The sequence below is a fragment of the Pelecanus crispus genome, chromosome 10, assembly GCF_030463565.1.
Source record: "Pelecanus crispus isolate bPelCri1 chromosome 10, bPelCri1.pri, whole genome shotgun sequence".
NCBI classification, from domain to species: Eukaryota; Metazoa; Chordata; class Aves; order Pelecaniformes; family Pelecanidae; genus Pelecanus; species Pelecanus crispus.
In genome coordinates this window covers 10,039,284-10,063,005 of record NC_134652.1, presented here as the reverse complement: position 1 = coordinate 10,063,005, position 23,722 = coordinate 10,039,284, and the positions used below count along the sequence as shown (strand labels likewise).

General features: G+C 40.1%; 1 protein-coding gene across 1 annotated transcript in view; it reads right to left on the bottom strand.

Moving 5' to 3' along the window:
* The window catches only part of ABLIM1 (actin binding LIM protein 1), a 107,574-nt gene that overhangs the window by 62,421 nt on the left and 21,431 nt on the right, over nucleotides 1-23,722 (bottom strand). The window contains exons 4-7 of the mRNA XM_075718025.1: nucleotides 22,825-22,843; nucleotides 21,466-21,479; nucleotides 12,468-12,594; nucleotides 11,211-11,304 (exon numbers count right to left, since the gene is read on the bottom strand). Coding sequence (XP_075574140.1) covers nucleotides 11,211-11,304; nucleotides 12,468-12,594; nucleotides 21,466-21,479; nucleotides 22,825-22,843 — 254 coding nt within the window. The remainder of the gene's footprint in view (nucleotides 1-11,210; nucleotides 11,305-12,467; nucleotides 12,595-21,465; nucleotides 21,480-22,824; nucleotides 22,844-23,722) is intronic.

Genomic DNA, 23,722 nt, shown 5'->3' with positions numbered 1-23,722 from the left:
GTCACACACAGTACACCTGTAGAAAATAACCAGAAAACATTAAACAAAGGTAGCTGGTAAGAAACAAAGCAGACATGAAACACTCAATGCAGCAAACTGATGCTAAAAGTCACTGTCATGCCAGCTATTCTGATCCAATAATGCTTTAAAAAGTCTAAAGAATGGGTTTTATCCTTGATTAACTGCAATGCTACCTTTGGGAATCTCTTTCAGCAAGAGGTCACAACAAGCAACAGATGACAATCTAGGGAAGGGACAGATTTTCTTCAAATATTTTTCCTCCCAGCCACAGTGGTCTTAACTGTGGAGTCACCAATACATAATAATGAGCCTGGATTTCACTACATCCAGACATTTCTCAGGAATCCTTGCTTTGTAACTCTGGCCAAAGTGTTTATGTTACACTAAATTTAAAATGGAAGTATCAAAGGACATCAAGGTAACCAGTGGATAGTTAGTGCAGATAAACAGTTGTCTTTTTCAAATAAAATAACTTTGAATAAATGTCAGACCACCAACATGTACTCTGATAAAAGCAAAGCCTTTTAGTTTTGGCAGAAGTTTGGTTTTTTTTGTTCTATTTGTCAGTTTTCTCACTACTGATACATGTGATTTCCAGTTACAGATGCAAAACTATGCAGGCATACTTTCGAATCCTAGTTGGCATGAACATCCTGTCAGAGTTTGTCAGAGCCAAGACACAGGGATTTTACTCCCTACGTTGTTTTCTTCAGCTCCATATAAAATCAAGATTTCTAGTTACCACAGGAAAACTATTCCAACAAAATAGCCATGATACAACATATTACTATGGCAATGAACAGGAAGGAGGTGATGGACATAAAGCAGAAAAGGATACCTAACATCATTTGCTGCCATTCAGTTTTCAGCTGAGTACAGGGTCTCCACAGTTGTTGCCTCAACAGTAGTAGTTCAAGCGTGCTGCTGAGATAAGTCTGCTTAAAGTCGTTTTCTGCCTCAGTTCTCACTCTCCTCATTGGTAAGAAAAAACATTTGCCAGACAAGATGCAACTGCTTTAAAGAATTCAAAGCAACAGAAGATTCATCTGTACAGATTACAAATCTCTCTCTCCGAACCCTACATGTAAAAGTCCATTTCTTAACATTTTAAGCCAAACTCAAATGATTCATGGTGCTGATTTCAGAGTGGTTTCTGCAAACCACAAAACATCCCAAGCTATTATCACAGACAGTTTAAATGCCAGAGTATCTGTGTTGCTGGTGATGAAAAGGTGCATCTCTTGCTGTGTGCTGTTTTTCCTTCTTACAAAGAAAAAGGCTTGTAATAAATGTCATACATCCCAGATATCTATCCAAAGAACTATTAGACCTGTATGATCTTCTAATGTAGTACGAGCATGTAATTAAAATCCACCCATTTTGTGCTCCAGGTGGTCATTTCAAACATTTAATCACCCACAAAATACTCATGTGTATCATATTTCTTCATCTATAAACCACCTGCTCACTAAAGACAGGTGTTAATTCTGTGGACTTCAAAGACCCTAGAGATTCCAGACATAGCTTTTGTTTTTGTTTTTCTTTCCCCCCACACCACTAAAGCACCCTGACACAGCAGACAAAAGAGAGAGGGGACTGAGTCCTCCCAGAGTGAACATTAAGCAGGATACCCGGATGGAGCCTGTTACAAACAGGTGGCAGCTATAGACTTGCCCCAACAGGCTCCTCTTGACTTCAAGTTTCAAACATGTTATTGCTGCATTCTTCCCAACAATTACTGTTTACGGGGGACAGGTCTAAGTCCTATCCTGCTCTTCTAGAAGTCAGTAGCAAACTCTCCACTGGTAGGAGGACTTAAAGCAAGACTTAAAAATGAAAGATCACAATCCTGCAAAAAAATATTTCACCACTTAATCCATTTTTCATTGTGATCTCAGTCCGGGAGAAACAAAAAGTAACTGGCTGAAATAATTTCATATTGCTACAGAGTGCCTCACATTCCCCTATCACTACATCCCAATTGACAGTGAGACTGCGACACTGGAGGAAGTTTTGTTTTCAGTGTACGTACTTTGGTGCAGGGATCATTATTAATTTTATGTTGTGGGTGATTGTGGCAGGTAGCACTAGCACAATGCAAAGGTTTAACAGAAGCAGCAATGGATGCTACAAAATAAAAATAGAGTATTACGTTTTTCCTAAAGCAGACTGTTGCAAGAGGAGAACAAGACGTGTTCTGCAGTGACAACCATGTAACTGAATTCTTAATACAGCTATGTCACAAGAAAAATAGGGTACAATACTCTTCTACTGAAAACTGGTATGTGTTATGTGCACCTCTAAGACATGAAAAAGCTACTTGTTTTAAGTACCTGATGTACTGGAATACATGCATTGGCTATATATCACAAAGGCTGCTGTTGGTGGCAAGAAACTTTATACTAATATATATGCCTCTACTGAAATGTCATTTTAAAGTATTTCAATCAGCCTGCTAAAGTTTTTCAATAATATTTAGTGCAAGAAACTCACTAGTTTAACTAAATCAAAAAGGTAAAAGCTAAAGATACTGTGCTAGGAAATACAGAGCCTAATTAGCAACACTGTACTCAGGAAAGCAATTTATACAGATAAGCCCTATTTTTGTAAGCACCTGCAAGATTTCACAAATGTCTTTGTGGCAATAAGGAAGCTTTAATTGGTTATTTTTTCAAATTACTTGTTACAACTTGCTCTTCTTATTCACCATCCCTACATCCTCTTAACACTCCTCTCCTTCCTACCGATGTTCAAATTGACTGCAGGATGGTTTCCCAACCATTCCCGAGAAGTTAATGCCTTGTGATTATGCTGCCATAGCAACTGAACTTCTGTTAGTGCTCTGACAACTTCAGACACTCTTTTGTCATCTTTATCTGTCAAGTCTTTCCCAACTACAGATACCCCTCTTGCCAAATTCAATCTTTTGAGATGGGGGGGGGACACGAAACAAAATCACCAAAATCCTGTTAGAAAGATTTTTACATGAAGCAATTCACGTTATTTTTCTGGAAGTATATTTATTCTAGACGTTTGACCCTGTGCATGGTGTGGAGTTCTAGGCAATTACATCTAGCATATTCTTCATCAAGGAAGGGCAGACTAATTAAGTTAAATCTATGCTGCTGCTCAGCTACATAGACAACCTGAATGGTCTGAACCATTCACCCATATCCTGAGTTATTATTAAACTTTTCATTTCCCCATTTTTATGCAAACAAACCCCACATTAGGAAAAAAAAAAATCAGCATTCTACATTAATTGATAAAACACATTTCTCGGCAAAAAGGGAGGGAAACTGGAAACAAACTCTAACCTTACTTCTATGCAACAGATCTCCAGAAGTGACCAAAAGAGCCAACAAACTATGTTAAGAACTATTTGAGATAAAGAATCATAGTGTTGCAATCAGAGAGCCCAAGCTCTGTGCCATTCTCTTCTCTACCTGGCAGCTTAAGAACATGTTAGCTGCACTGTCTTTATCTGAGCCACAGAATTATACACAGCCTTTACAAAAATCGTACCGGTGCCCAGGAACAAAAGTACAAGTACCCTGTTCTGGTATCACTGGCAAGCTATTCAGTCACATCACAAAGTTGCACCCCCCTCTCCCCCCCAGAAGAAAGCCATGGCCCCTTCCAGTTCAGATCTAGGCTCACAGGAAGGGATTTACCTTCTGATGATAATTCTTCAGTCTAAGTCCATTCCCTCCTCAGCCGGGCAGGCAGACTCCCTCCACCTCTGTTCAAATTCAGAGCACTACCAGAAGGGATGTGCAGACGGCTTATGTTCTCACCGAACCAGCTCACAGGGAAGCGCCTGTAACTGCACCCAGCCCTGAGCCTCACTCCTCCTCTGCTCGCACTCACGCACTCTCCTGCACACACCCACCAAAACAAACAAATAATCCTCCCCGCACATTAAACCCAGGCCAGCAGTAACTCAGCCAACCCATTCTGAAAAAGGAAAAGGGGGAAGAATACCGGCCCAGGCAGGGGCAGGACCATTTCTCATCACTTGTGTCACTAGTTGATGTTGATATGACTCCAAACATTTTTCCCCTGGGGAAAGGCGTTCGCCGAGTATGAAATCAGCACTCTTTCTCTGGAAGTAATTAAACATTACTTCCACAGCTTCTGAAGAATTTATACAGCCTCCTGGGTGTTTGTCTAGTTTTGTCAGAAACACTTAGTTACACTGAGATTGTACTGTAGTCCAATTCAGATTAATGCAGGCAGAGCGCTGGGGCCACTTCTCACACCGGTAGGTGTATCCCTTTATCCTGTTTGCACATTCTGGGTGAGATGACACTTCAGACACACCGTATGAGCGTTTGATGAATTTACAGTGGGCCCTGTGCACTGACCCTGTTCGATCTCCCAGCAGGTATTTTCCACAGTCAAAAAAGCCCTGCGGTCTGCAGCATATACCTATCCAACTGAGAGAGCAAACGATCACAGCACATGCTTCTGCTTTTTCTTACCATTCACCTGGGACATTCAGGCAACATGTTCACGTTTTCTCATTTATTGTAACAGCAGTAAAATTAAGCACAAACAAAGCCAATCACAGAACTAACAAAGCATGCACTAAACTCCACTGCTTCTTCTCATGTGTTGTGTAGCCTCTCCCCCTGCATTTTTATGGTGTGTGAAGATGACAATGGTGACTGGGAGATACTGGTTGGGAGCAAAGTCTCTCCCAAACCTATAAAACACCCAAACCAGTTGATGCCTAGTGATATGGAAACAGAATGGTAATACATTCTTCAGGGATATTATTTATCACAACGTAAACGTACCACCAAAACTAAACCCGTTTGGATTCATCATATCGTCAGTCTTTGTTCAATTCAGCAATTGCTTCATTTATAAAAGTGTTTAAAATTTTAAATCACCTTAACCTGTATTACCAGTACAGTTGCATCATTAAAGTCCAGTAAATGACACATTTTGTGATACTTCCTGCATAACCACTATGAAAACAGCCTTGCTAAATATTTCATTCAGCAGAAGAATATATGTTAGCCTTTCATGTAACATTTCTGAATGGAATTGAAATAAATCTCTGTTTGTTTTAAGAGATTCTCTGCATGGTTCCTCAATCTAGAAAGTGTACCGGTGTAAGAACACAGGACCAGACACATGAACATACTGAAGTACCTAACTGAACTCTGTACTGCATGGATCTTTGCAGAAAAGGGTGCTGTTTTCACGTAAGCTATGAGCCTAAATCTCCTTAAAATAAACTACTTAAACATCTAGGCGACCAAGTTTCCCCTTAAAGTCAATCAACTGAAGCATCGGAATACTAATACTCACATTAGCGAAGTTGCTTGCATGGTTAAGTGTTGGCAGAAAGCACATCCTTGGACAACATAAACAGGCATTGTTTGAATAAATCATTTACAGTTCATATGGGAACCAGCAATGTTGCTACTGTCGTTTATTTCTTATTTATTTATTTAGAACAGACTCATTCACACATAAATAATCAGCAGAAACTTCTCTGAACCACTCACAGCACAGGTTTCTAAATCTAGCTCTGAAAACAATACTTGAAGAAACTTCCAGGCCCCTCTGGCTCACATTCCTCGCCTCTTAAATAGGGATAGTTTCCATACACAACCATAGCAGCTTTTGCTGTTTGTTTGGTTCTCCCTCCCCCATAATTATTATTTATTTCTAACTTTAGAAGTCAAGGTGTCTCAGAATTGACATCTTTCACAGTTAGTTGCAGCACCGAGGAGACATCTTAAAATTCTGGCACATTGAAGTAACAGCGTCTACAAGTATGAAACCTCTTCACATTAAATACCACATCTTAAATTACTAATCCTCTTTAAAATCAGGGGAAACAGCATAAATTACAATATCAAACACACATTTAGAACTTGACCTTGCAGGCTGAAGTCAAGGGAGCCTTCTGGTGCTCTGGCATTTCTCTTTTCAGGCCCATCTGTTAAAATGGCGTTATGCCACTGCTTACAAGGTGGGGTGCAAGTTTCAACAGTGCACAGGAAACAAACACAGGGCAGGCAGCAGCCCATCAGAACAGGAACTTGGGCTATGCACAGCCAGGAGAAATCACAGACTGGCCTTTTATTTGCAAATGAATATTAAGCAAGTAGTAGTAAAAAAATAAATGGGTAGAGTAGCAAGATGGTCGAGGGATTTGATAGTAGATATATACATCTCGATCTCTAGATCATGAGATCAAATCCTGTTCGTATCAGTAACAGCCAAAAAACGTTAAAATTGTTAAGACCTGAATCTTATTCTCAGGCTTTCTGTATGATTTCATGCAAATGATCCACCTGTTTATGCCCTGATGTCTTCTTTCTGCAGAACTAGAAGAATACTACTAAGAAGTTTTGTAAAACACTTTGGATAAGCAGAGATGTATTAATTACATGGATACAGGCATGATCCACCATTCTCTGCAATCAATGGAAAGCTTCTCATTGATTTAACATATTTTGAATTAAGCCCTGGAAGAATAGCTATATTGTGTATGATAACCACTATCCACAAATTATTTAGGCCAGCATCTTTCAAATAGCTAAATATGTGCTGAAGTTTACTTAGATTTCTGGAGTTACACATGTCTGCAGAGAAATTTGCAGGATTAGGATCAGATAGGCATCTTCCAATAGGCAAGCCTTGAAGCTATGAAAACAACAGCTTAGTGGAAAGTCTGTGTGAAAGTCCTCGTTCTCACTATGCTGTTATTGCCTGATAAAAATGTTTTTCACCTGAGTTAATGGGAAATGAGTAATTTTTCATAAATAAAGATTCCTTTCTGCTGGAGAAACCCAAGGAAGAACACTGATCTCTGTTGCCTTGACAACATTATCCTGAAATACTCAAGTATTAAAGTATCTGATATGCTCAAGAAAGTCGCAATATCTATTTTATGTTGGATACTTATCACATTTATTGTGTTGGCATGCACTCATCTATCATCCGTGACTATTTGTCACAGAAAGTTATATGCCAAATAATACATGAGAAATATCTGAGCTGACTTAAATGCACATGGTATTTTTCTTGCATATTTTCATGGCTATTGAAAGTTGTTAGATTTATGGCCTAGAAAAAAGAGCATTCTTCCATGGTGTGTGGATATTAGCAAAATAAGCACTGTTTTTCTAGTAATGCATTTCTTAACTGAGCAGAGGGATCACCTCTACAGAATGGCTGGAGGGAGTCCATCCTCTCAAGGTTTGAATCTCAAGCTTTAAACTCAAACCTTGGCCTTTCTGACAGGCTTTGCTGAGGGTGCCTACCAGGGGCACAGCACAGCTGTGTCTGGGATGAAGACTCTTAGGTCCCCATCAGGAGTGGTTCTCTCTCTTGCTGGCTGCTCATTGCAGAAGACTGAAAGCCTGATTTTTCAGAGATGCTAAGGCATACTGAGGGACAAAAATGAGCAGGAGCTGCAAGCCTGCAATGTTGCAAAGAATCTCAGTTTCTCTTTAAACAAAAAAATTAATCTCTTACTGAAAAAATAGATACCACCAGCCTCTGTGAACCCAAAGCTAAGTTTCTTTCATTTGCCTTCAGTTTTTCTACAGACTGTCCCAGACTTACTAAGAATAAGCAGGAAATAAAGCAGCACTACAATTGCATGCTGCTAATCACTTAGGATCCCTTAGAGGGAAGTGTTTGTATACAATGTACTATATACTTCCCTCCAATCTCTTCTAATCATTTCTTTTGATGAAGATGATGAAATAGTATACTTTGCTCCTGACATAAAAAATTATTTTATTGACAAATAAAATGAAAGATACTGATCAGTGAATTTACTACCATCATTTTTATTAACAAAGGCAAAATACAAAGTGTTTTGGTTTTTTTCCCACCTGACATTAGTAGGCATAACTTGGGCTGGTCAGTGACAGCATAACCTCTACCTAGACAGTTCCTGTAACTGTGCTCCATCACACCAAGAATGTGGTTTCCTTCCCAAGAGAGGCAGCAGGACAAGAGAAAACCCACATGATATAAATCATCAAAAATACCCAAATTTGCCAAAGAAATGTTGCCAAAGGAAACAAAGAGGGAAGACAGTAATCCTTCTGTGAGAATCTCAAGCTTCATCTAAATTAAAACTTGAGGGGTACTGAAAGGTTGTGGGTGATTTCCTGTACTAGATAAGGATATTGTTAATTGTCCTGCCTCAAACAGGTCTGCAGCCCTCCCTGAACTGTGGCATCCTGTTCTGTGAATTATCTGCCATGGCCCTGTGCCTGCTTCCGATCTCTCATCTCCGTTGTTACCAGAGGATTTATGTCATGCTCTGACCCCATCCTTTAGACTACCTTTTCTGTCCAAAGGGGACACACATGCTGACACATGATTTTCTCATCCTAAGTTCTGACTTACTAGTTCCTTTAGTCTAATTTAGAGGCATTAAGTACTGCCCCTTTGGAACTGTGCATCTCTGACTGTAAAAGGTTTCTAGGATGAGCCAAGAGACTAGCCCACGGTTCTGATAAATTGCTCTGATTATTGAATGTTAGCTGCTCACCTGTATCTTCTAATCTTTTCAAGCAACACCTAATGACAGAACGTGCTTGAATGTCTCTCCTGCATCTGCACTCCCAGATGATACCTGGAGAACTCTAGTCATGGACTATCCAGGCTGCTAATACATACTGTAACGCAGTTAAGCCAATGTCTGAATGGCCTCCCTGACTACGCAGTACTGATTTTTTTTTGTGAAAGTTTCTAAGGACTCATCTGATCCACACCTTTCAGATAGCAGTCAGCCTTCAAATGTCATTTGAACAGATCAGGAAAGAATTGCGTTATATGAGTGCACTACAGGCTTTAGAGGAGTTTGGTCTTAGTTACATATTGAGAACTACTGCTGCCCTCTACTGTATTATAATGGGTTGTGCCTCTGATAATCAGAGCCACAAATATTCAAGCAAAATTTCTAGTCTTACCCAGAAGTTAGCATGCTTAATATTTCCATGTATTGGTAAGATCATTCAAAGGGTCTGTTTCTAATTCATTGGCACATTCTGATTCTGCAGGGGCTAGGTCAAATGGAAAAATCTTTATCTTTTTTATCTGATTTTGACTCTTAGAAGAGCTGGATCCTTGCAAGAGGTTAGACATTTCATTGCTTCAGCAAAATGTTGTGTCTTCTTCTGATAATAAATAGCCATCAGAAGAATAAGAACTGTGGAGCGTGAAACCAACCTTGGGGACAAAATGACTGCATCAAGGTTCTGCCTGGGACACAATGTCTCCAATAACCTGATCTTTAGTTTAGATTCTGATGGACAGGTAAATCCTAGTTCAATCGAACTTATCTTTCCTTAATCTCAACTTCTTCAGTTCTGAAAGGATATAGCTCATGATCCTCTCAAAAAGCTAGGTTTCTTTCTCACTGATGCTAGGAAGAGTAATATGAGTGTAACTTTGCTATAGTCACATCCACTACACAAAAGGCTCCAAATAGGAATAGCTTATTTCTTTCCAGCTCTCCACAGACTCCAATAATCTTCTTTTTTATCATTTCCATCTCCATGCCTCTGAATAGGTTGCATTGCTTGTAGGATAGAGCACCTATCATGTGCATCTAAAATAATTTTAGAATTATTTTATGCTTCCCACTCCCACAAATCCAATTACTTCTCTCCTGCAGTGCTTCCTGCACTGGAATGCAACTATGGTGTCACCAAGACACAGTACTAAACTGAAAAACTCATCAGTAGACAGGAATAGATAAGCAGATGGTAGCAGACCATTAGATTAAAGCCAGAGACACAGCCTTCCTACTCAAGGGAAAACTCAAGACTGTTCTCACTAATTAGCTATGCAGGTCTTCAAAGGAACTAGATACATATCGCAAAGGAGGCAGACCAAGAGCCTGGCTAATTAAAAAATTGTACTTCCTTCCAGTAGGTGCAGTGACAAATGCACCAGGTGTCCACATGCATTCCGAGTCCCTCATCTGGTGGCTACCATCCGGGTTAATACTCTGAATACTGAACGAGAGAAACCTCCAGAACTACCACAAGCTGTTACCACTTTACGTCAAACCTGGAACTTCTCATATGAGGGCTGACACATACAGTATATAATAATATATGGTTTTATATCTGTAGTAGATGGGACACAAAGAAGAGAACCTGTAATACACATTCACCAGCAAATTCCAGCTGCTTTTATTTCTGAAACACTTTCAGGTTTATTTTCTGTTATTCACTGTAAAACACACAGTACATCCAGTTTCTTTTTCACAAAATACACCTGAAACTGAAGTTCTTCATGGTTCCCCATTTATTCCACAAACTTTATTATGTAAATGCTTTCTTTCCAGGAAAAGTGGACTATTAAAAATCACTGGAGCTGGAGTCAAGCCATACAACCCAGCTCCAGACCTCAGCTCAAAGCTTAGGTTTTTTCCATTGAACAGAGTTTCCTACAGGGAAAAGAGATAACAGTTTTGCTTCTCATATCTCAATGACAGTGTGACAAGGAAGGTCCTCTGCATTTTTGCCCCTTAAACATTTCAATGATGACACAGAAGGATCCATGCATAGTTCAAGGATTCCAGCTCAAAGGGGACTCATCACAGCCATGGGAAATGGAGATCAGTACTGACAACAAAGATACACATCTCTAAAAAGATCTGCCCAGTTTCAATGAGAACGCTGAGGACTCCAACTAAGAGTCAACAAAAGAGATGGTTCAGATGTTTTCTGCCTTCTCATTTCTGAACATATAATTTACTTTTCCAGCAAATTTCTCCCTCTTACCTTCTCAGCATCATTCAGATCATCTGGCCTTATTTAAGAAGAGAAAGCTCATGTTGTAAGTTTTGGCAAACTTATGGTTGCCAAAAGTGATTCCAATACTCAAATTACCTCTATAAATATATCAAATCTGTCACAGAATAAGCAGTGCAATAGACTTTGCACATCACCTTTAAAGAGGAACATAGAAACCACAGATCCATAGAAATGAGTGTAATTCATTCCCTATCACATACTTTTCCTGATGACTGCAAAGCTGAAACACTGAAAATATTTCTGAAAATTAGCAACTTTGCTCTAAAAACAGCAGAAAAAAAACTTTCCTATGAGAATTTTTGTATTCTTTGCAGTTGCATGAGGACATAATGGGACATGGCCCAATTCCTAAACTCTAGTTTACAAAACACCTACCTCTAGGACTTTCCCGGTAATGAACTGGTGACATGCTTCACATTTGACTCCAAAAAGAACTTGATAGTCCTTTTCACAATAAGGAGCACCATCTCTGAAAAAGAAAATCCACAAATTACAAAGCACCTTTTAATAAACAAGTTACAGCATGACTTACAGTCTTCCCTTGTCTTCAGTCTGGAACTCCTACAAACAGCAGTAGGCAAATGGGAGTGATTTCAAGGGAAATATTTTGTAGTAGAAGAAAAAAAAAATTTGTATTCTCATTAGTGCCTCTCAGAATTATTCCTTAAATTCCCATCAAGAAAATGCATCCAATACAAACCACTGAAGTAAACCTTATTCTTCCAAAACAGATGCTCTACACCTACAGGTGGTGCAGTTCTAGGGAATCAGTGGAACTATGATAGTAGATCACAGTCTTTATCATAGGCAGGTATTTTTTGCTCACTTCAGCAAAAAAATCTTTTGTAGTCTGCAAGAGTATAACCAATTACTTTTAAGTGTAAGGTTATGTAGTTTTTTAGTATGAACAAGGAACGTATAGTAAAAGTGGAAACACTAGCCAGCCTAGGAGTATTTCTCAGGCACTGAACTTCTTTTGAGAAATTACAGATGTTACTTTTTATTAAATATTATACACCCCTTAATGACAGGTTTGTGAAATAAACATTGTTTCCCTATTTCTTCTCTGTTATATGCTTGAAGAGGGGAACAGACACTGTATCTTCATTCCCTCTATTTTATCATTACAGCACTTCTCCCCATTCTCTTCCTCTACACCTCCTTCCACTAAAAACTCTCTTCATTAGTTTTTAATGTGGAGATGAGAAACACAGTGTCAGGACAATCACATCATTGCGTTTACTCAATTCTCTACCAAAGGCAAGCAATGGACAGGTTCTTACTTTTTTCCCTCAAAATCACCTACTGGAAAGCAAAATGGCACAAAGCTTTATCTGGCTAACACAGAAAACACATGCAGGAACTCACCGAATCCTTTGTGGGGACATGGAGATATACCCCTTTCCGTATTGGTATTAAATAATAGACTACCATCATTATACACCACCTTTCAGTTGCACTTTTCAGTTTCCTTTCCTTTCCCAAATCAGCTCTCACTGGGAACAAAGATTTTGATGTATATGGAAAGGTGGTCAAAACTGGATTTCAAAAGGTGAACTTTGCTGCAAGCTCTTCTCCACTGGCAACAAGAACTCATGCCGAGAGTGCAGAAGGGATGCAGAGGTTACTTACTTGCTGATGTATTCCCCGGTTAGGACCTTCCCGCAGGCCTTGCACTTAAAGCACCCCAGGTGCCACTGCTTATCCAGAGCTAGCAATGCTTGTCCATTTTTTATGTCTCTTCCACAGCCAGCACAATCTGCAAATAAACAAACAAGTGCATTTGTTGTCAGTTACTTGGTTCATTAACCCTCATCAACCACCCACCCATCGCAACACTTGATAACCAAAGGGGAGAATTACACAGCAATGCAAAGGTACGGCTTCCTTTTCTCAAACGCTTCCCAGGTCCTGTGCAGAGAGTCAATCTTTGTCATTACAGACATACTCAGTAGAAGAGAGAAAGTACCTCTTCTGTTTTTCATGCTGTTTATGATTCAAAGACTGCCAGGCAAGCTGTTCAGATTTTGTTAGGAACGAGCTACAGAAATCATCACTGCAAAAAGTTCCCGTCTTCTAAAGCAATCAGTGTTATTTCTCGTTTTGCTTTTAGCAAGGTCTTGACTGCTTCCATGAGGCTAACACGGAGGCCTGAGAGCATCTCCGGGACTGCGGCGCTCGCCCGTTGGGTGGCAGCAAAGGCCAAGGTGCCCACCCGGCTCAGGGGCGGTGGCACAGCCCAGCCGGACCAGGGGAGAGACGTTTCTTCAGGGAGGGCCCAAGGCAACGGTGAAAGCAGTATGACCACAGTGAAGGCTGCGTGGCAGGGCATGCTGTCTTCCACCTGCAGGTGCGGGAAACTGTAGTTCTCATGATCTCCAATCCACATAAGGTCGCTCACTCAGGGATTTTTGTACTACCTTAGTAGCTGACGCTCACTTTTCACCGCGAATTCGAAAGACTCTGATGACAGAATGCACACCTGAAGCCAGGAGCACTGAATGCCCTCTGTCCCAGAGGATGCCACAACGTCTTATGTCACATCACAAATCTATGGCTCAGCCCCAGGCTCCCACTCCTCTCCACTGAAACATAAAACACTCAAAGAGATTTCCTGGTAAGGGGCAGTTCAGCACATGGTAAGATCTGAAGAGACTGACGTGGCAGACAGCACTGAACTGCAAGGACTGTGCTACAGCTTCTGTGCCCAGCCTCAGGGGACAGAGGGACCGAGGGAAGGGAAGGCCTGGAAGACCAGTGAAGCAGAAAGGGAACGCCCATCAGCTGAGGCACACATGGAAGCCACAGAGGAGACAGCCCGTAACAAAGGATTTTCCTTATTTTATTATACCCAAACTGAGACCAGCAGGAACAGAGCAATCTGAGCAAAGCACCAGGGAAAAGATCATCCTGGCTGCACTGCTCAAGCTGACTGAGCAGGTACGGCCTGAAAACCTTCGCCTCCTCACAGGTTTACAGCCCAGACAACACCACACCTTGCAAAAGGGCGAGTCCAAGTTTATTGTCACAACTGATAATGAAGGAAGAGACACTTCTTTTGACACCAAATGTCGTGACTTTTGTTTCCTGGATAATGGGCCAAGAGAGCCCCAAATATATGCCGTGCATTCCTGATATCCAGGTCACCATTTGCAGCACGTCCCTTTTTCTGTCACTAGCGTTGTTCTTCTCAAAACCCTTTAAAAAAGGAACTAAGCACCACAGTATCTTGTGATAAAATGCAAGTCACAGACTGTTGACACGACGTGGACTTGAAAAGCAACCCTGAGATGTCCTAATACCAGGACTTTGCTCTAGAGGACAAACGTTACAAATTGAAATCATGAAATGACAAGGACTGACAGCATGTAACAGATCCCTCTGCTCTTCCGTGCCAGCTCAAGGCTCCATGCCACTCCGTAACAGCAGCAAAGGCTGGAACAGGTCACCAAGGAAGGCTCTGGAATTTCCAGCATGGGGCTGAGGAGGGGACAAGCAAACATCTGTCAGGATGGCTTTGGTATGCTGACCTTGCCTTTGGTTTTGGGAGGATACTACATCATCTCTTGAGGTCCCTTCCACTCTGCGTTTCCTTATGCTAAATCTGAAACCACGCAATTTGCCTTCTGATTGTGACAACAAATGGGATCTTGGCTCCAGTCTCAGTGGGTGCTGAACTGCACCCATTTCTCAGCTTCCTAGTACTACTGCTTCTCCCTAGTGTGACAGCTTCCACATTCCTGACCTGGGGTCCTGCCAAACTGCAATACATTCCCTGTTACATTAATCCCTCAAAAAATCTGCTGTATTTTCCCTGCTTTCTTCATCTTTATCCAAGAAGCTTCTGTGAAGCTGAAATTTCTCAGATATGGAACCAAGAAAGAGATTTTTAAAGCATTTAGTTTTGCTTCTAACTGAGTTTCTGAAGCAGTCAGAATACAAAAATATCTCTACGCAAAAGGTCTATCTAGTCCACTATCTTTATTTTTACTGGTGCCAAAACCAGGTACATGGAGGAAATAGGGATCCATGAAGTATCTCTACCTGTTTAATTGCTTCCTGTAAGCAAAAGGTGGTGTTGCCACACTTACTCTTGTGCTCAAGTGTGATACAAGGGGTTGATAACATGCTTTCATTATTCTATAGCAACAATGACATTTACTTACTCTTCCTGGGTTCCTTGAAGTGTTTCGCAAGAGTAAATTAACATCATTATTTCAATTCTGCTAATATCACTGATATGTTGAATGTCTAGAAACAAAGTAAACTAACAGCCCAGTACTGTCTTATGCTGAGAGGGCTTTTAACTAGACCTGATTTTAACTCTGGCAAAACAGTTGGGTATATATGTGAAAAGCTAGCAATTATCATTATCTCCTAAAATAGAAAGCAAATAAGGCTGGGCTGGGCTAAGAAAAGACCGTTTGTTCATCCAAATTCTACAGATAAAAGCCATTTATGATCTCAGGCCTGCATGAGGCACATTGAAGCCTTTGGCTGAATGTCATCAAGCACACAGCACATGCAGGCAGGATCTCAGTATCACACTAAGCAAAATCTGCATCAGGCTAACCTATAACCAGCACATGCTGCAAATAAAGGGCCATGAGGTGAGACTAGTGGTCCACAACCATATGCCAGAGCAGACTTGTACTAAAAAAATCTGAAAACCCTTCCCAAAATTTTGTGCAATGGTTCCTACCATGGTTCTCTCTGGCTTCATACCAGACAGCACCCCTTGATCTTGAGCTTTCTTGTGCTTTCCTTTTGTCATATAAGCCGGATTCCTCCCTACTCCCATTCCTTGGACATCCACACATTCAGCTGTGCCAGTATAACGAAGACGAGGAGGAGGAAACTGCAGTGTACTGGTTAAAATGCAGAGTGAGCAGTACAGTTCCTATATGCACTTACGATCTAAAGAAAAGTATACCACAAAAAACACTATGTGGAATTACATTTGAGCTGAAGGAAGACTTAAGACTAGACATTCCATGGCACTGATTCTCATAACAAATGGGAAGTAACACATGTTCATATGTGCTGTGGCCATGCCCAGAATATTCAGCTGTATGACATCCATTTCTCGATAAAAGCACTGCAGTATGACTTCAGTAGGAACCCAATCATTAGAAGGTTATCCAGGAATGTCAGGAAAATAATGTATTCCCCCAAAATCCATCCTAAGTGGGGAAAAGATTGCATGTGAGAGCCCTGGATATATAGTCACCCAAATCACGATGTAGCCTCCCTGGGCTGCCTGTGACACCAGCAGCTGCAGCCTCCACAAGCAATGTCCACTTGCTCAGACACCGAGTATAAAAATTGAATTCACTCTCTCAACAGCATTAGCTGACAGCATCATTTTTTAGCCAAGCAGAAGCTTCTTACACGATTCTCTGCCAGAGATGCTTAAACATACCTGTTGTGTCTTTCACATACTCCGGCTAGGCCTGCTCAATCAAGATACAGCTTAACATATTTAAGCTACAGCTCTGGAACAAAATAGCCCAGAAGGGTGTCACATTTGATGTGTCCAGATAATATAAAAGCAAATGCCAATGCCTGGACAAAAGGGCTGTGATGTGGAGTCAGCCAGCCCAAAAGCATGGAAAAGTGGGGGGACAAGACAAGGGAAAGCATCACGGCACTATGATGTTGTATATGATTAAGATCTCCACCCCCCGAGCACCTTAAGCAGCCTCGCTAAAAGCTGTAGGCCAGGGTGAGCTGCCATCCATGACACCTTCTTGTAGAGTTGTGGTGAGAAAATGCATTTCCCTTTTTAGCATCTGCATCACCCCAGACATCCAGGAGTGATACATCCTGCACAGCAACCCATTCGTCACTGCCTAAATTAAGCGGTGGATTTTCTTCCTTCGCCTCCCTCCCCTGCTCTCAGCCAATAGCAGGGAGCTCAGATCACAGCGCAGGCAGGCGGTGGGCTCGGAGCTGATACAGCTGCGTTAACCCTAAGCACACTGCATATAACTTCACCTACTCCCATTTGGATTGCTGTGAAAATTTACTAGCAATTATATCTTTACTTCCCGTTCTCTGCTCACCCCATATGACTTACGAAAGGGAAATAATCTCTACCTGCTTTAGTCCTAATGAACATGTTATGCAAACTCACGTGCAGGGCGAGTTTTACGTGAGCATATTAACTCTGCTGGGTGCAGGGTTAGCTCAGTGAACGGACCTAACTGCAGTCTGACTTAATGATGCATAATTAAGTCAGCAAAAAGTTCCTTTCAGTCCTGATGGCCATTAGTAAAGTAACACATGTCTCGATAAAGTCTGAAGCTGCCACAACCCCTACGCAGGAGCAATAGTCTTCTAACACTCCTTTTGTTACTGTTCCCTTCCCTATAAAACACAGATAAATTAGTGTTGTAAAGACAGCACCAGCAGGCTTCTGCCCTGAAACAGGGAAAGCAGGGCAGAACGAGGGGGATTTATTATTATCATTATTGTTATTATTATAATTTAAGAAAAAACAAACAAGCTTTCATTGGACTTACGCAGAAATACATTGTCGAACATAGACAGACCTAAAGAGCAAACTACAAATAACAGTGATTTGGAAGTGAAGAAAGAGGCAGATATTATCACTGAAGTCAAGGTCAAGAAATCTCTAATTGAAAATAACTCTTAGCCACCTTAAAAAGCAATATACATGCCAATAATTCTTCTGTGGCAATTTGAAGGTTGCACAATTAAAATTTCTCATAGCATTAGGAAGACTGGAGTTTTAACTTAGTCACCCTTTAACCACGGATCAGGCAATCCCTTTTAAAGCCTTGTTTTAAAATTAAAAGTTTTGACGACATCACGCTTTTCCAGATCATCAAGATACTTCCGTCAAAGCTAAAAATACAAACTCACTTTGCCTGTTTACAGTACGAGAAATGCTTTCAAAGTTTAAAGCATAGCCATTTGATCATCAGGGCAGTGATGAGTTCTGGAAGTCAGAGAAGGACATAGAATATCGGGAATTTTACATCCAGGATTTAGATCTGAGTATGTAACTCAATTTTGCGATGAAATCTGCTGCCAGACCCTTTTTCTTTGCCAATGCAAGGATGGGAAATGTCTGTTGGAACAAAATGCACTATTGCCGTTTTGCTAAAGGCAAACCAAACCCATGCGGGCAGCTTTGCACTTCTGAAATTTAACAATAAGAGGCTGGGTGCATACAATGGAGGGAAATAAATTTCCCATGGGAAGCCGAGTATAGCTTTGACAGTTTATTATAAATGGCAAGTTGGGAAAAAATTATATTTTCAAAATAAATATTTAAAGAAAATAAGATTATTTTAGTTGATTAAATATGAAATGAAATCACAATGGCATGAACTGGCATTCTTTGCTTGCAACACAAGTCCCTGTTAACCATCTGTGAGTGCCTAACATTGACTTGCCTTTTTAAGAAGCAGGTTAATATACATCTTGGATGTATCATTACTGTAAATAGCTTTCATCATCCGATGCAATTTAAAATTACTTGGAAAGATGAATGCTCTTCCCCAACTCTAGTTTGTTAACACAACATTATTTTACCAAAGGAGTTTTTATTTTTCCCCTCTGTATTGATGTAAGCATTTGTGTTAGTCTTCTACATAGGAAAAGGAAACAGAATTTCCCTTCTTTCCCCATCTTTCTATGCCTCCTTCCCAAAGGAGGCCAAACCAACTGACCTTTTAACCTCTTACTCCTGCAAACTCTCCCTGCAAGCAACATACCACCAAGTCAGCCTTTTTCCGTAACATCAACCTCAGTCCCTTCTTCAACCCAATCTTTCATACAGGTGTCTGAACTGAAAACCAAAGGGTGAATGAAATAGGAGGAGGAAGAAAGACCAGACGTGCTACAAGCTATCCAAGAGAAGAGTTTTTAAGTTCTCTGTAAAAGCAAGACAAAGATTTTTTTTTTTTTTTTTTTTCCTCCAGCTTAGGGCCCCCAGAGTCCCAGCTGTAAAGCTACTCTGAAAGATAAACCACAGCCAGGTATATCTAAGCTGAGGCTAGTCTTTACCCTGTTATTTCTTTTACCACACTTCAGTACTCAGATAGTTCCAGCTGAATTCAAATTCACAGTTCCAACTCACAGTACCCCAAGTGAATTGCTCAGTTAGCAAATGAGCTTCACTGTTTAATATCCAGCTCATGGATGGCACATTGTGTCTCTTCATCTGCAGACTATTTTGGCTAATTTTCAATCGTTACTCTTGGAAAACCAGCAGTTCAAACAGCATACAACCTCCTCTGACAATAGGAATGAAACTTACGGCAACTTTTAGGAAGGTTTTTATGCCCTGATAACCCATGGCAAACTAAGGTCTAGCTAACAACTAATTCACTTCTCACATTCCTTTGAAGCGACCTCTGATTGCTGACTTACTACCTGGCAGGCTTTCTGAACATGACAGTTCCCAGATACTCTTATCTCTGGAGATCTCCAATAGTTGTGTTTTCCAAGCTAGCGATGCCTCCTCAGGCAACACCCATTTACTGAGGAATTCCTTGCACTTCCCCCAGGACTTTCTTTGGAATTACCTTTTGATTAGTACTTCTCCAGTAAAAGCTAAGGAGATGGACATGTTTTGATTCCAAGTTCAAGATGGGGTTACACTTAGACAAATAGGAACCAATACTTATTTAGTACATTCCTATAGTCTAGTCACAATTATTTCTGCCCAATTTACATTTAACACAAAAGTATACAAAGGAAATGGGCAAACTGGGCTGAAAACACCTTCCTGAAAAACAGTAATTTTTGTGAAGGAACATTTTCTCATAGAAAACTCATAAATCGGAAATCTCCTGCCCTACAACAACTGTATTCTCAATACAGTTGCTGCTCTCTTCCACCCAAAAGTTAGTCTGTAGCAATGCTTTATACACTTCCACAGAAGGATCTAAGGCAATTTATTATAAAGCAGCAATGAAAATACCCGACCTTGTAAAATAAGAAATAGCTGAGTAAATGGAGGCTACTCAAGTAATTTAGCCATTGTTATGAAACATAAGCGAGGACTAAAATTAATCCAAGAAAGCAATTCAAATGATGAAAATGCCTCAAATTCTTCAAAAGAATAAATCTTATTGGAGTAATCATAAAAATAGGCCAGTGTCATTGGAAGGATTTATCAAGGGAAGAGCTGTGTATTCTTAGATGTAATCTAACGGCCTTGGCCAGAAAGGAACTGTGCTTGGGTTTGCATAATTTCTCTGAATTTTGTATGATTCCATGCATGTTGATTTGCTTATTTCATTCTTAAAAAGGGGGGCAGGGTAAAATTTTATACCCACTGCATGCTCAATATATTATATCATAAATGTAGTTGCCCTGCAAGGTTATTACAATCAAATTTAGATTAAAGTAAGGAGAATTAAAGAATGATATTTAAAAATCAAGGATTTAATTTAAAAACAGAATTTTAAATTTTAATTTCAATTAAATCAAAGTTAAAAATCCAAATGGGATGTGAAAACACAGAGAAGAAACTTGCTTTCTTTACTCTGTCTGTGAACAAAATCAGGTATGGTAAGATCTACCACTTGGAAAATCTTTAAGGACATGGTGACCCAAAGTAAATAGTTTTATAACCTACAGACCCTCGACAAATCAGCAGTTCCAAAATTAAAATATATTTTACTTTCTTCATGTGTCTAGCAGATTTCAGGTAGTTTCTGAAATTTAAAAAAAAATCCACAATGCTATTTTATGCATCCTAATTAAATTTCAGTTTCAATTCAAATAGAGCTTGATATAAGTCATGAGCAAAAACAGACATCAGGGAAAAATATAGATGTTAAAGAACATGATGAATTTATGCAGATCTGTATTAGTTTAAGTAAATGTGTACAGATATGGAATATCCTCATGCTTATAAATTAGCCTTTTATAATTAAAAATCTAAATGTAAAACAAGGTTACAAGCAATTATTCTAATCAAGCTTTCCTGGGTTATTAGGTAAACCATGATTAAAATCAGTGATTTAAATCAGTGTTTGAAATCAATCCACAATGATGTCTGTGGTACATCTTTATTCTATGGTAAATTAAAAAGAAAAAAAAAAAAAAGAGGTATGGGACTACATGAGCCCCTTCTGCCAAGTTCCCAAAATCCTCAGCTGAATCTCCAGTACCTAAACATAGGTATGCAGGCTTGAATGCCACAGAGGTATGTGAGTGTTTCTGTATCTTTAGCAGATAAACCAGGAATTATGAAATGAGAAAATCTTTGTGTTGTAGCTCACAAAAAATATTAAACCCTTAAGGTTCAAAATTATACACAGGATTTTAAAAATTACGCTTTAAAAATGCATGTTCAAAACCAAAATTGTTGAGCTCGTCTCAGTTCCCCACTGCCTTCACTGAAGTTTATGGATCTTGTGTAAGGCAAAACTGGGCTCAGTGTCTTACATGAAGGCCTGTCCACATCTGTGCCAAGAATTTGTACAGTACCTATATATACTATGTGGCTTTGACACACAGTGTGAAATTGTAGGATATTTCCTAAGAATGAGCTCAAAATCATGTGTTGGATATTGCTTAATACCCTGTAAAGCCAAAAATCATTGCAGATAGCTTGCTTACAAATAGCCAGCCAACTCTTCCCCACTTTCTAAGTTTTCCCTGTGGACCTGAAGGCGTTTTCAGGCAGCTCAGGAAAGAAGGTTAAAGAACAAAATAATGAAAACTGAGTCAAAATGTGGCTAAACAGTTAGAAATCCTAGCTGCAGACTTTTCACAAGAACTAAGATTAAAAGGAATTTTGCATCCATTTTTTCCACTCAGCTAACTTCTAATGGAAAAGTCTGTGATGCCTATTATTATTATTATTTCTGAATACTGGCAACAATCACCTATATCTTTACCTAATGAAAGGACAGTTATGTCCCAAATATAAAACTGCATTAAGAATTAGAGAGTCTTTAAAGGAGGACTGCAAAGCAAATCTGCTTCTTCTCCATTCTGATGCTTCATTGTTCCAAAACCAACCTCACTCCCCTCCCCCACTTTCAGGGCAGTGAGACAAAAGATGATTTCCCTTTTTTTCTGCCCGCCTGTTCCTTCAATAGGTAAGGTTATGTTGGCTCTGCTCTACTTCAGCATTACCAGAAAGCGTGTTCGAAGTTTCAGATATTTACTGGGAGCTCTACTTCATCTTATTTGAAGATGTAAGGCTATTGAATAATTAACAAAGATATCTTTCTCCCACAAGTTCATTAAGCATTAAGCTTATTATTTATATCACAATAGAGCTAAGATCCCCAGTTTGTGAGCCAGGATCCTACTCTGTTAGACTCTGTGCTGATAGGCATGAAAGTGTTTGTCCCAGAGAACTTACATTCTTTGAACCAGAACATAATGTGCAAACCAGACAAGGACAAACATGCAAAACAGTATTGTGAAATCTCCACGTGGACGCCGGCTGGTCGGGGAACAGCTGCACCAAAGATTATTTATGCGCATGTAACACTGGCCATTTTGAAAACTCTGGTCCACCTCTTGGCTGTGCTGTAATGCTCTTAACTCACAGCAGAGACTGCTACAAAGAAAGGGGAGTTGACATATCTTCCCTCTGCTTCTTTCCAAACAGTATTGTCACTGCACATCTCGGCATATATAGGACAGAAGTATCTATTTCACTGAAGAAGAGGAAACTGTGAAAGTCTCCACCATCATTTTAAAACAAGATGAATTTTTCAAATGAAAACTCTTGCTAGGTGATTGTAACGCTTCAGTTTCTTTTGGACAGGGAGTTTTTTCCTGTCCATCTAGAAAGCCCACTTTTCATTTGAAATGCAATTTCTTAATTAGTTCATGCACATCACTAAAATGATCCGACCTTTCAGCAAAAAGGTAATCAGAAATAACTAAAACTTCCTTACTAGCAGCCAGACAAGGAACCAACAGAAAAAGGGCTCAATCTCAGGTAGAAAAATAACATAACTTTCTTATTACTGAAGTTCTTTACCGTGGAAATAGTGAAATGCCTAAGGGAAAAATATCTGTTTGAGGAAGAGGGAAATGTATTAGACTGTGTTCAAAGACACATAGTCTCTTCAGAATTTCAAAGATGATCCCTGAGCCAGAAGACTGCTGGTTCGAGTTCCACCAGCGCAGGCTGCTGGCACCACCTCGCACGCCTACCCTGCGTGTGGGGGATCTCTCCACGGCTGCTCTGCTCTCAGCTGTGCTTTTCGCGACACCTCCAGTGCATTCAAGAAGAAATGCAAGCCAGCGTGGTACTTTTTAAAAATGACAGTCTGACCAAACTAGGGATTTTTATGTTCAAATGTCCGCATCAGTTCACTTCCCAGCTACCTTGGTGAGAATTCGCTGATAGAATGCCCTAATGGAGAAGTATCAAAGAGGGTAAGCCTGTTAATGTGGCCAATGTACTTGCCCCTGCTTCCCACACTAATGCATGGAGCAATCCAGAGTGCGTACCCTCAGCCACTACTCGTTTGGCCACTAGGGGAGTAAAGTATTTTGAGATGCTGGAAAGACATACGATAAAGCTCATGCTACTCTTTCAATGGTACCTAACCCTAACATGGATGAAGAACAAGGATTTAGGCAGACTTTAGGTTCTTGAATTTCTCCTTACACACGTTAAAACCACACAAACTTTCTAATTTTTATGACTTTAGCATCAATAGGTAAGACTCAGGCAGTAGTACAGTACTTGGGACTGTACCATACCATCTTCAAATTGCTTATAACCACAACACACTAGTGAGCTAGACCAGCATTATTTTTTCATTTTGCTGGTAGAGAACCGACCCTTGAAATTTAAGTACCTACCCTGATACATAAAACATGTATGGAAAAACCAGAATGCTACACTCGGAATTCCCAAGTCCAAGGGA